The sequence below is a fragment of the Malaclemys terrapin genome, chromosome 3 (assembly GCF_027887155.1).
Source record: "Malaclemys terrapin pileata isolate rMalTer1 chromosome 3, rMalTer1.hap1, whole genome shotgun sequence".
NCBI classification, from domain to species: Eukaryota; Metazoa; Chordata; order Testudines; family Emydidae; genus Malaclemys; species Malaclemys terrapin.
Genome location: NC_071507.1, coordinates 201,036,776 through 201,050,756, shown reverse-complemented (window position 1 = coordinate 201,050,756; position 13,981 = coordinate 201,036,776). Strand labels below are relative to the sequence as shown.

The following is a 13,981-nucleotide window of genomic DNA, read 5'->3' as shown; positions in this document are numbered from 1 at the left end:
CCATGAAAAGAGCTACAAGAACTTTCTGAGACCTGGAAAATATGCTCTTATAGTGAAACGCTCTTATAGTGAGACACTCAAGAAGCTCAGTATATTTAGTTTATCCAAGAGAAAGTTAAGAAATGGCTTTATCATGGTCTACAAGTCCCTGCAGGGGGAACGAGATGTCTGATGATGTCTCTTTAGTCTTGCTGAATAAGGCATAACAAAATCCAATGCTTGAAAGCTGAAGCTAGACCAATTCAGATTTTTTAAACAGTATGGGTAATTAACCATTGTAACAAATTATCTAGGAATGCAGTGGATTGTCCATCTCCTGAAGTCTTCAAATCAAGACTCGAGGTCTCTTTCTAGAACAGGGGTCGGCAACCTTTCAGAAGTGGTGTGCCAAGTCTTCATTTATTCACTCTAATTTAAGGTTTCGCGTGCCAGTAATACATTTTAACGTTTTTAGAAGGTCTCTTTCTATAAATCTGTAATATATAACTAAACTACTGTTGTATGTAAAGTACATAAGGTTTTTAAAATGTTTAAGAAGCTTCATTTAAAATTAAATTAAAATGCAGAGCCGCCTGGACCAGTGGCCAGGACCCAGGCAGTGTGAGTGCCATTGAAAATCAGCTCGTGTGCTGCCTTCGGCACGCGTGCCATAGGTTGCCTACCCCGGTTCTAGAAGATCCACTCTAGCTCAGCCAGAAGATATGGGCTTGATGAGGTTTTTTGGCTTTGTGTTCTGCAGGAGGTCAGACTAGATGATCATCATAATCCTAGGTTTCAGAGTAACAGCCGTGTTAGTCTGTATCCGCAAAAAGAACAGGAGTACTTGTGGCACCTTAGAGACTAACAAATTTATTAGAGCATAAGCTTTCGTGGGCTACTGCCCACTTCTTCGGATGCTAATAAATTTGTTAGTCTCTAAGGTGCCACAAGTACTCCTGTTCTTTTTGCATAATAATCCTGGCCTTTAAATCTACGAAGACTCCTAGCTAGATGCATAGATCCTGCAGTTGCAGACAGGAGTAGAAAACCCTAAGGTAGCTTTAATTACCCATTATTTCTCTGTGTGGAAGCCATAGTCTAAGAGCCTCCCACAGGGATACTGTAGTCCCCATTTGGTTAAAATCTCAAGATTGGTAGCATGTCACTGACCTCAACTGCAAAATTGACTAATGAAGAGAGAGATGATCTTTAATACTAAATAAACAGTACTGCACATTTGATAGATATTGGCAAAAGGAACTATGGTTGTGTGGTTAAAGCACTTGGTGGGGATTCAGGAGATCTAGGTTTGAGTCTCTGCTCTGCCACAGACTACCTATATGATCTTGGGCAAGCTGTTTAATCTCTTCATGCCCACTAGCGGCGGTAGCTACGTCAGCAGGAGAAGCTCTCCCGCCGACATAGCACTGTCCACACCAGCGCTTAGGTTGGTGTAACTTATGTCACTTGGGGGAGAGGGAGATGGCTTATTCACATCCCCGAGTGACATAAGTTACACCGACATAAGCGGTAGTGTAGACCTAGCCAGACACCTGCCATCTTGATAAATATACTAACAAGAGGGATAAAGTAGGCAATTCAGTCAAAGCAGCTGGCAGAACTTCTGCACTTGTTTGGAAAGCAGTGTGTGATGTGGTTTTCAAACAGACTAAATGTGGAGCTTAAATTAGTGGCAGCCTACGGCTACTAAACACAACTCATGGGCCTTGAAAAAAGCATATGTGTTTGAAAGCAGGAGGACTGCAGGAGCATGAACACAGCTCCTTGTGGTATAGGCAATTTATATTCATCAGCAGTAACCAAATGGGAACTGGTGTTGATGGGTTGTCACTTCCTTCCTCCCTCCCCATGACAGATGGTGGCTATAACACAGGGCGCTGTTCAGGCTCCAGCAAGTACCCAGAGAACCCCACAGAAGACGGAATATTTCACAGCCCAAAAGCTTCCTTGTCAAATAGAACTGCATTGACTATACATGTGGAAATGATTAGGTATCCTGAATCCCAGGCTGCTAGAGTGGCACCCTGTACTGATGGTTCCAAGCTATGGGTTTGTTTGGCAGTATTGATGTTTCAGGCTTTTGAAACTAATACCCTAGACCTCCTCTCCTAGCCCCAGCGCTGCCCATCCTTACGCTGCTCAGGAGATTAGGTTACTTCAAACCCTTGTCTTGCCAGCAATGGGACGGGGAGCAATAAAAACTCCCACTGTGGATCAGTGGGATCACAACAGAATGGGAGGCTGAGGGCATTATTTGGTGTATATAAGATCTTGGCCTGGAAAACTAAACTCTACAGTTGAGCAAAAAGGTTGGCAGCTATTGCTGGAATTCAGATAGGGGCACCTTGGTGAAGACGTGTAAATGTACATTACAGAACCCTGGCTGAGATGGCGTCTCTGACTGTCATTGTCCTAGGCACATTATCCCTGAAAGAGAGGTTTTCTCTGAATCTGCAATTTTTCTAGACTTCAGTGTTATTGAAATGAAACTGCTTCAAGGATATCTCCATTCTTTCCCATCTTATGGATTCTCATTTCATGTAAATTATTTGGCCACTTTTCATTTTAATTCTTTACTGTCATTCTCTGCAAAAGAGATCATTTGGTTTCTTCGCTGAAGGTGTTCAGTGATTACTCAGCTGACAGCTGCCCTTTGTCTAGAAAGCAGAACGCCTTTGCAGGATTTAGTTGTGCCTGCTTAATCACTATTTTTCTTATATCTTCTAAGTTTGCTTCATGGCTTTTCTCCTGAAGTTTTAGGGAACTTCCAGTATTGTGAATGGAATATTGTTTTGTGGTTAGAGCTGTGAACTAGAATTCAGGATTCATGGGTTCTTTCCCTTTCTCTGGGGGAGAGTGTACTCTAATGATTAAAACAGGGAACCAGAAATGAGGACTCCTGGGTTCTTTTTTGGGCTGTGGCAGGGAGAGTGGATGGTGGTAACAGGGTGCTCCTGGGGTCTGTTCACAGCTCTGCCACTGACTTACTGTGTGGCCAGGGGCAAGTTCCTTAATGTCTTTGTCCCTCAGTTTTCCAGTCTTTGATATGTGTATTACCTACCTTACAGAGATACTGGGAGGCTTGTAGGGCTTTTCTACATGGCACCAGCAGCAAACTAGGGGGATGTGATTTCGAAAGTATTCTAATCTATTGGATTGTAACTGCTCCGTGTAGATCCTTCTGGCCCGCTCTGAAAAAGTACCTAGTGTGTGGTAACATAGTCCTTTTGCCCCTTGTATGCAAGCCCTTAGTTGTTTTGTTTTGTATTATGGTATCACTATTATTATGGCCAGAGGAGATTGGGGCCCCCAAAGAAGTGGAGAAGGGTGTAGATGTGGCATACAACCATACAATATTTATAAACCACTTTAAGATCTTTGCATGAAAGGTGTTACAAGAGTGTAGGTTAGTATAGTGGGAGTGTGGATTTTACAGTTAAGGTTGCATAAAATTTTCCATTCTAACCTGTTTTTCGTTGCTTGTAACTTTCTGAGATCTTCGTCTTTTAGACTGGAAAATTTCAGTCTGCTCTGCCCCGAGTAGCTGACAGAACTGTCCTGTCAAAGTACAAAAGCTGAATATGGTGTGGGAGAGGGAACATTGGGGACTGTGAATGTTGATGGGGGGAGCTGTCCAGGAGGCTGGATTTGGAGGAAAATGTGAGTTGAGTTAATAGGAGGGGCAGGAATGGAATTGTACCAGGCTATTAGAGACTTGATGGGTGAGTGGGGGGAATTCAGATGCCGCATAGGGTTTGAGCTAGAAGGGGCTATGGATAGAGGGCGAGAGAAGTGATCTCTACTATTGCAAACCACCTGTGGTTATTGTGCCAGATCTGAGAGTGAATTTGTCCATTTAAGTGTGAAGCAGAGGGGTTCTAGTTCTGCTTTAAACTTAAATCTCAACAATCCTAACTGAGGGGAGTCACTCCTAACATCTCCTTAATGCGCCACCCTCACCACATTCTCTGCATCCCCCGTGAAACTTTGCTATTGGCATGTCATTTCATCATCATGTTGTGAAAAGGGTTAGCTTGACCAATGGAGCCTGCTCCCAGTCATCACAAAATATTGAACATGAGTTCTGTTACGGGTAGCAAGCATTGTTCCCTTTCCAAGGCACTCGAGCCAGCCGGAGCATATGGTAGCCTGCAGCTTGTTCATAGTGCATTCAGTGTAGCACGTAGCTATATGCTGAATGAGAGGCTCATTAACGGCGGCTCCATTGTCTTCTCTTTATTCATTTGTCTCCCCGTTTCTCAGAGGCAGAGCTTTTCCTGCATTTTTACATCCACTTTTGTTTGCGTTTCTTTAGTAAGCTTGGGCATCGTCCACCAGGTACAGGGTAGTGGATCATCCAGCCCGTACAGGAGTACGACATCAGGCTGTCACCTTATGATTGTAGTACATCACCGTCTCTCTCTCTCCGTGGGGTTTGTTTTATGTATTGTAGATTTCTGGCAAGTATCTGTAAATGAAATAGAGTTTTCACAGGAAACCTAATACAGCTGTGTGGGGCAGATTTACAGAATTAATCTTTGGGCTAGATTCCCAAGGGAAATTAGGTACTTAATTGCCCCTTTAGGAACTAACGTCCAACATTTTGGCATCACTGGCATTCACAAACCACCCCCATTCAGCTGTCGCCTAACCCTGGAGGCATCTAAAGTCCCGTAGGCACCTAAATTTCTGCAGATGTACGTGCACACTGCCAACTAATTCCTGACACTGCCGAACAACTTGGCGCCTAGCTAATGCCTAAGCCCTGGTGGGTTTCTCAAAGTAGGCATTCCCCCACCTGTCTCATCTGATCCTGTAGGCATGCTCTGAGCATGCCCAATCCACGAGGAACAGGAAAGAGGATGGTGGTAACATTGTCTCCCTTACACCCAATAGCCCAGTGGCTAGAGCACTCATCTGGGATGTGCGAGACCAAGGTTCAAATCCCCAATCAGTGTTGGAGCAGAGCCTTACGTAGACATTGGGCCGGAGAGAGTGACTATAGCCTAGTGGTTAGTGCATAGATTAAAGTCCCTTATACACTTCTACCCCGATAGAACGCTGTCTTCAGGAGCCAAAAAATCTTACCGTGTTATAGGTGAAACCGCGTTATATCTAACTTGCTTTGATTCGCGGGAGCACGCAGCCCCATCCCCCCGGAGCACTGCTTTACCGCGTTATATCCGAATTCGTGTTATATCGGGTCACGTTATATTGGGGTAGAAGTGTACTTCAATAGGAAAGATTGAGAGAGCCCCACCCCGCAGTAGTCTATACCCCACTGGTTAGTATACTCACCAGTGAGGTGGGGGACCTGGTTCAAGGCCCTGCACCACATCAGGCAGAGTTGGGATTTGAACCTGGGTTTCCCACTTCTCAGATGAGTGCTCTAACCACTGGGCTATTTGATATCAGTGATGCAGTGGAAGAACCATTGCAGTTTTTCATAAGAAAGGGCTGGCTTAGGTGCCTCTGCTCAGGATTCTCCCTCTCTAGTCAGGCTCCTAACTCCTTTTGGGGTGTGGGCCTTCGGCAGCTCCCCGCTCAGTGTCTTGGCTTCTGTGAATCCCTTGCCTAGGCGCCTACCTCTTTCCATGCGTTGCACAGGGACCCTCGGTGCCTAACTCACAGTTGTGAATTCCTCTAGGCAGCAGGGTGCCTAAAAGTTAGGACGCAACTCCCAGCGTCTACGGCGATGTCTGCATTGTGCATCTTACAACGGCGCAGCTGGGCCATTGTAGGGTAAGCAGTGTAGCCGCTCTTTGTCACCAGGAGACAGCTCTCCTGGCAACACAATAAGACCACCCCCCAGCAAGGGGTAGTAGCTTCATCGACAGGAGTGTGGCTCCTGCCAATGAAGCGCCATCCACACCAGCGCTTTTTGTCGTTAAAACTTTTGTCATTCAAGGGGGTGTTTTTCCACCCCAATTACTAAGCCAAGCTAGTTTAAAGCTAGTTTAAAAGGGAGGAGGGATAGCTCAGTGGTTTGAGCATTGGCCTGCTAAACCCAGGGTTGTGAGTTCAATCCTTGAGGGGGCCACTTAGGGATCTGGGGCAAAATCAGTACTTGGTCCTGCTAGTGAAGGCAGGGGGCTGGACTTGATGACCTTTCAAGGTCCCTTCCAGTTCTAGGAGATAGGATATCTCCATTAATTTATTTAATTTATTTTTAATTTATTTATTTTTTAATAAGAGAATTTTAGGACACTATATCACCACCTTAATCAAGCATAAGTAAAACAGTTAGAGCAGGATAGAGTAACAATCAGTCCTGGGGTATGGGTAGGCTGTTTTTGTCCTCATCAGGTCCATGCTGGTCTATCTGATGGGGTCCTGCTTGGTTCCTCCTCCTCCAGCCCCCTTTGTTGTACACACGTCCTTTATACCTAGTCTCGTAATATCAAGCAGGCACACATGATTAAAACTACCTTATTTATAATCATTTGATTCTAAATATATTTAATACACATATAATAACTTACCCCAAATCCTTCTAACTCATCCATTTTTATTTATCCTGCTAAAACTCTGATTGGTACCTCCTTATCTATCTTTTATAACGAGCTGTCTTTGCATTGCTTTCACCCATTCCATTATTTCTTAAAACAGTTGTCTTATTCATACTTGTCTGCATCATGTGGCCTTGGTTGGCTAGTCCTGTCCAGTCAGTATCCATCCTCCCTAGTCTGTCTTACTATGGAGAGCTGCATCTGGCTAATAAATCACACATTTGTCAGGTGTACTTGGCCCTGTTATCTACACCGACCAAAAATCGACTGTAGGTAAGACACAAACCTGTAGCCTTTGAAGTTGTTTTACCGGTGTTTTGAGAGCTGTGTCAGCAAGATACTTACAGGAAGCAACAAATTCCTTGACATTTTCTTATTACTATTGAATATATAATATCTGCTTCTCTGACATTATTAAATATACATTTGTCTAACACAGTTCATTATACATTTCTTGACGCTTTGTTTCCTTGTTATTCCCCTTTCCAAGAAAGTCCTGTACAAAACAGTCCTGTGTCCCTGCTGCTGCCTGCGTAGACGTTTGAGAGGTGCTGCGCACCAGCAATTCCCATTGAAATCAACGGGCCCAAGTCTGCTTCCCTTGAAGTCAGTGGCCAAACTTCCCCTGGTTTAAGACCGAATGGCATCAGGCATAGTATGGATTGTAGATGCGCCTCGTTTCTCCGGATTTAGGCCTGGCTCCTCAAAGGGAGTTCAGAGTTGCAACACTCAGCATCGCAGTGGGATCTACAAAGCTGAGCTAGGCTCCCTGGACAATGAATGGAGAGAGATGGGTGCTTTAAGAATGGGATCCACAAAAGCCAGCACATTAGGTGGCTCCCCGCCTAAGCTAGCTGCATGCAGACAAGATGGGTGTGTCAAAGCCCCGCCCCTCTCACGAAGTTGGGTGCCTAAATCCGGGCTGCAGAGAGGTCCCTGCTCTCTCTGCTTGCAAGCCACAGCCTGGAGCCCCTCTCCTGGAGCCAGATGACTTAGGTGCCTAAGCAGTTTCTTGTGAGAATGAGCCTAACTCAACCCCAAATGGGAGGAAGCGGCAGTGATGCCTCCCCTGTCACTTTTAGCCCAGTGGTTAAAGAACTCCCTTGGGATGTAGGAGACCTGGGTTTAATTTCCCCCTCTGGGGAGAAGGGGTTCAAATCCTACCTCTGAATAAAGAGCCCTAACCACTGGGCTATTCTGATGTGGGGCGCTCTGTGTCTCCTGTTGGAACTGTTTCACTTTGGATAACTACCTAAATAGACATCGGGGCAGAGAGAGAGAGAATGTCACTGTATTCTAGTAGTTAGAAGCACTCTCCTGGGACTGAGGAGACCGGAGTCTGGTCCCCCTGCTCCAGTGACTTCAACAGGGGAGATTGAGGGAGAGCCACATGAGCAGATCCCATAGCCCAGTGATTAGGGCACTCACCTCAGAGGTGGGAGACCCCTGTTCAAATCCTTTTCTCTACAGCAGGCAGGGTAGGCACTGAACATGGGTGTCCCACATTGCAGATGAGTGCACCGGGGTAAGCGTTATGATGGGGCCACCACTGCTGTCTCCTCCTCTGGCCAGATTTTGAATGGAACCCAGTCCGAAGGGCATGCTCAGAGCTCACCTACCAGATCAGGTCCCGCAGGCAAGAGAGGTGGGCAAAGCCTGTCTTCCCATGCTTTGTGGGTCATGCTGGGGTTAGGCAGGAAATAGGCATTCGTACACCTAGAGCAGCAGTTACTGAACTTTCTGCCTGCATGACCCCGTTTTCAGCCTCCCGTGAGCCCAGACAGCATGGAGGATGCCATTACCAAATGTCATCCTCTGCACAGCCTGGCCTTGCATGCACGATACCTGCAAGGTCACTCTGTGTGGAGCAAAATGGCATCTGCACACCTGGGATTGCCACAATCCCATCTGCTGATGGCGCAACTCGACTTGAGGCCATGCCCCCTAGTTGGGGAACTGCTGGCCTAGAGTCGAGGCAGCAGTACATATCTCTGGATGCAGAAACATAGCCGCCTAGGAGACCCGCGCAAAAATTTTGGCACTGAGTGAGGTTTCGCTGCCTACAGGATTAGGTGGCCACCAAGCAGGTGTTCTGGGAATCTCAGTGGAGCCTAAAACTAGGAGTTGTGTCCCTTGTGTTTGGGATTTAGGTGCCTATGTAGACCTGGGTCTTAGTCTGTAGCAGAAACTCTCCACAAGAAACCTAGATGCGGAAGGGTGGGTGTGGGTGTGTGTGAGAAAGAGGGTATTTAGTTCCCAAATCACTAATTTCTATATTCTGCCCCTCACTTAAAAATGTAATTTCAATGGTTGCAGTTGCTCTCTAAGCAAGCAAATCAAATGGATGCACATTAACAGTGCTTCTTGCTGTGCTAATGAGCAATTTCTCTTGATCAATGAATAGCAACCCACAAGCAGGATTCCGACTGTACATATAGCTGTAACTACAAATTACAGGGCGAATAGCAGGATGGAATGCAAGAAAAGAACATTCAGGCTGGACATTTACGAAAATGTACTTACAATAAGGTTGATTTAACTGTGAAATAATCTCCAAAGCGAAATAGTGGGAGTGCTGTTAACTGCAGTTATTCAAAGGTAGCTTGGAACCAAAATATTACAGGGAACAAAATCATGCTTTTAACAAGATAACCTAAATTGGTTTCGTCCATTTATTTATGTATAACATCTTTTAGCTGAAAAATAAGGATATATCAACTATATGAAGTTATGCTGGGAGTAGATGCACACAGAGATGGGGTGGTGGGGTGCACGCATGCATGTCTCATTAATGAGTCCACTGTTACATGGTCTCTTGGTAAAAATAAAAAGCAAAATTTGTTCCCTTAAATACACAGTAACAATTGTAAGAGTCCATTACCAAGTTGACTGGGGAACTTTTGTAATTCTGACCTTTACTTTTGTAAAATAACCCCTACAAATATATTCCTAGGAGGCAAACTGAAAAGAAATGAAGTGATCCCTGCATATAGGGTCTGAATCGGCCCCATTGACTTTGAGTTTGATTGGGCTCAGAGGTTTTAAATCAATTTGTTTGAGTTTAAGGCTAAGGAAAATATTTCTAATAGTAAAATTATAATTTTATAGCAAAACTATAGGTATAGTAAAATGATAATTATCAAAATCTATAGCACTAAATTGTTACATTAAAATAGTCTCTTATTATCCCATAGTAAGTTTACAATTATTAAATAAAAAATACAACTTTAAAAGTGCACTCTAGAGTTAATCCATAGTTCTTAGAGTATTACTATATAGTTCTGCACTCACAGACCCCTGGTAAGAAAACCACTACATTATCCCACAGTAATGACTCAAAACAGCTGTAGTTATGTTTCCTGGTAAAATGTGAAGATTTTGGTGGTCAGTGTGGAGGTAGGCATGTAGTGAATGAGAAAATGGGAGATGCTTACTGAACCCCGAGAATCAACATAAATGTTGAACATTATGCACTGAATGAGACGGGGGTCATGCGGAAAAAATAATATGTTATCATGTAATGGGGATGGATCACTTGATTATCTGTTCTGCTCATTCTCTCTGGGGTACCTGGCATTGGCCACTGTCGAAAGACAGGACACTGGGCTAGATGGACCTTTGGTCTGACTCAATATGGCCGTTCTTTCGTTCTTAATTAAAGAAGCAGAGGTGCCTTAGTACTAACTGTGGGGTTTCCTACCATGAGTGTTTCACTTTGCAATAGTATCTTTGGTATTTGCAGCATTTTCTATTTCCTTATACCTACTCACTTGCTATAGGGAATGGTGCAAGTGCGGCGGTGATATTTGGTTATCTAAGGCAATTGAGAAGGTTTTAAAGGGGAACTGTGTGTTCACATGTAATACATAAACATGCACATACCGTTTAACATAAAACTTAATATGTCTATATTGTCCCTTTAAGACCGGTGCATTTACTAGCCATTGACACCTTTTAGTGAAGCTGTTTTGGTGCATCCATGCTTTGATTTCTGAAAACCCTTTTTTTTTCCTGCAGTTACTTCAATGAGAATCAATATCCTGATGAGGCAAAGAGAGAAGAAATTGCAAATGCCTGTAATGCAGTTATACAAAAGCCAGGTAAGGACCTGATCACACTGTTCTTTTCAAAGGAGTCTGCAATTAAATTTCAACATCTCCTGCTAAATTCAGCAAATCTCATTTTATGGCTGTTACTAACAATTTAGTGCTCTCAACCAGTAGTAAGTTTTTCCTAGAGCGCTATATGGCTCGTGTCATTCAAGCTGCCGTACTTGGATGAACATGAGGGCTAATGTAGTCTTCGGACCCAAACACGTATGTCTGAAAGATACATTTCTACTAATTAAAATAGTAGAGAGCTAGAGGTGAAGTTGAGCATCAAAACATTTCATATATACAGGGTCATGTAGGGTATCCATAGGAAAAGGAATACATTTCAGAGATTTGCATTCTTTAAAGCCAATTATTTTTAGTTACTTTTACAAATATGTGCACTTCTTATCTGAGGATCTCAAAGCCCTCTACAATAGGGTGACCAGATGAGAGGAAGAAAATATTGGGACACATGGGGGGGGGGGGGGGGGCAGGGAGGTTGCCGGTGGAGCAAAAAAAAAATGGATTGCGAAATATCAGGACAAGTTGCGTCCCGACCAGTCATTGGTCGGGACACGGGACAAGCGGGATTTTATCGGGACGTCTGGTCACCCTACTCTACAAAAGTGGGTATGTGGCATTATTGTTATTACTGATCTCATTTTAAGGATGGAGAAATGTAGCCACAGAGAGGTTGTGAATTGCCTACGATCACATGGTGTATCCTTGGCAAAGTAGGGAGCCCTGGTCTCCTGGCGTCCAAGCTTCTCTGTAGCTTCTAGACATGAGTCCTTCTTCTGGTTGTGTGTGTTAAATTAGGGGACCTCATTTCCCCTCTCCCCCCAGCATCTTCTCAGTTCTTCCTGCTCCTGTGAGGGTAGGAGAAGAGAAATCCTACCTGGGAATGGAGTGTGGGCATCTGGTGTAATAATGCCAAGTTTGAAGCAGTGAGCCCACCTGCCTTTGCTTAGTTGAAATAGTAGAACATACCCAAACCTTGCAGAGAACACGTTCTGCAACTTTTGTTTACAGGAATGAAAAGTAATGTAATAAACCCAAAGGTGAAATAAAGAAAAGCTAGGACAAGACGTCATAACATATGTGACAATTTTAGCATTATTGACTATAACTTAGCAGGGAGGCAGTCTAGTCTAGTGGACAGAGCACTATACTGGGGTTCTATTCCCAGCTCTGTCATTGACCCGCTGGGTGACCCTGGGTAAGTCATTTCCCTGCTCTGTGCCTCAGTTTCCCCATCTGTAAAATTGAGATAATGATAGCAACCCCTTTCTAAAACACTTTGAGATCAGCTGATGAAAAGTGCTGTATAAATTGTTATTACTACTACTAGATCTTATCTCTGCCATCCCCATATCTCACCTCTTATTAATGTTTACTAGCTTTTCTATGGCACTCACTACCTGTGCACCTCCGACGCAGTAACCAAATTAGCTTCACATTATCCCTATGAGGCGGGAAAGTATTATCCCCGTTTTACTATGGAGAATTGGGGCACGGAGAGGTGAAGTGACTTGCCCAAGGTCACATACACATTCTGTGGCAGAGCTGTGAATTGAATCCTGGTCTCCTGTATCAGTCGAGCAGCTTTGCTCTCTATCACAGTTTAGGCCTGAGCTGTCTGTAGTTGCAAAGAAAAGCCCTGCGTTTCATTTGTGAGCTGTTCTTATATGTAGTTCCACTCTCTAATGCTGTCTGCTCTAAATTTCAAGGGTTTATCACATGGCAGGGATCTGCTGATCTTATATGCATGTACAAAGTGCTATCCATACCTGTGAAACCCTGTAAACAACTGTGCTTTCTACTGTATATTTTCACAGGCAAAAAGTTGTCAGATTTGGAGCGAGTTACCTCCCTTAAAGTGTACAACTGGTTTGCCAACAGAAGAAAGGAAATCAAGAGAAGAGCCAATATCGGTAATGTATCAGAGAACCTGCTTTCAGACAACCTGAAGGGCTTAAGTAGATAGGCCAGCTCAAGGGAGCTGGAGAGTATAAGATTGAATTCTATTAATGCAAATGGCTAGAAGCGCCAAGCATTTTTAATAGTCAGTTAAAGCACTTTTTAAAATAAATCTTTCACCCTCTCAACGTTTCTAACCTATCATCGGGGACTCAGTTTACAAATGTCAGTAGTAGGACAGGAAAAATGACTCAGTGATCGGATGTCACTAGAGGACCTAATTTCTGTTTTAAGTCTGAATCTGATCAATATAGAAGGATTCATATTTCCCTAACACCAAATTATTGGCCCAGTCCCATTGAATGTCCCAAATGAAACAAGAGAAGCAGTGATTTCTGCACTGGGGATAGGGGAAATTCAAAATGGACTGAGTTTAAAACCTTTAAAGTGCAGTTCTACTCTGAAAAGTGCCAGTGGGAAAAGGGAAGCGATTTTTTAAAAAGGGGTCTGTAAGTTTCTTGCCTCAGTAATGTCTAACTCAAATGTACTCATTTTACAAGTCAAAATGGTGGTGTTTTTCTTAATGCCAACCCTGTAAGATTCCACTGAGATCTGAAAGTCAAAATGGATTCTTTACATCTCAATACCATCACCAGTACCAAGGATTCTGCAGGCCAAATTCTTCCTTCAGTTACCCCTGTGCCACCTTATTGCTGTCAGTGGGTTTGCAGAGCCATAACCGATTGGAACATAGTAAACAATTCTGTTGACAGTGCGCAAACTGGAACAGGATACAGCTCACAAACTTAGCTGTGTTGGTTCTGCAGACTATACAAGGTTTCGAGCTTCAGACCTGAAGAAGAGCTCTGTGTAGCTTGAAACCTTGTCTCCCTCACCATCAGAAGTTGGTCCAATAAAAGATGTTACCTCGCTCACCTTGTCTCTCTTGTATCCTGGGACCGACACGGCTACAGACACACTGCATACACAAGGGAGACCCCGTCCATTGTAGACTAGATGGGGAAGAAGGAAGGTTTGACTATTGGACATTAAGAATGGAAACAATTTGGGGGGGCAACAGAAGTGAACACTTAACACCCACCCAAATTGTGGATAGTTGAGAAGAGGTCAAGAGTTGACCTTGCTAGTCCACTTTTTTTAAATGCCTAAAATATGGATGGTCTTTAATTCCGGTAATGCATCAGATAATTTAGGGATCCATTTGCTTTTTTCGAAGAAGCAGCAATCCTGGAGAGCCATGGCATAGATGTACAGAGTCCAGGAGGCCATTCCAATAGCGATGACGTCGATGGGAATGACTATTCAGAGCAGGTAAGAATCTGAGCTGAGCTACATGGTCCCAAATGGGAGACCCTGCATGTGACACTTCAGCGTCAAGGGGCCTTGTACCTCTCATGAGTCAGACGTCCTTCTTTTTTTTTTCTTTCATGTAATTTT

The 13,981-nt window shown here is 43.9% G+C and overlaps 1 protein-coding gene across 7 annotated transcripts in view; it reads left to right on the top strand.

Annotated features, from left to right (window-relative positions):
* Positions 1 to 13,981, top strand: part of HMBOX1 (homeobox containing 1) — a 149,993-nt gene that overhangs the window by 125,047 nt on the left and 10,965 nt on the right. For 3 of the 7 annotated variants that reach the window (XM_054021447.1, XM_054021444.1, XM_054021451.1), the window contains exons 7-9: positions 10,527 to 10,609; positions 12,442 to 12,537; positions 13,761 to 13,855. In XM_054021447.1, coding sequence (XP_053877422.1) covers positions 10,527 to 10,609; positions 12,442 to 12,537; positions 13,761 to 13,855 — 274 coding nt within the window. The remainder of the gene's footprint in view (positions 1 to 10,526; positions 10,610 to 12,441; positions 12,538 to 13,760; positions 13,856 to 13,981) is intronic. The other 4 variants (XM_054021450.1, XM_054021446.1, XM_054021449.1 and 1 more) reach the window with 2 other exon arrangements.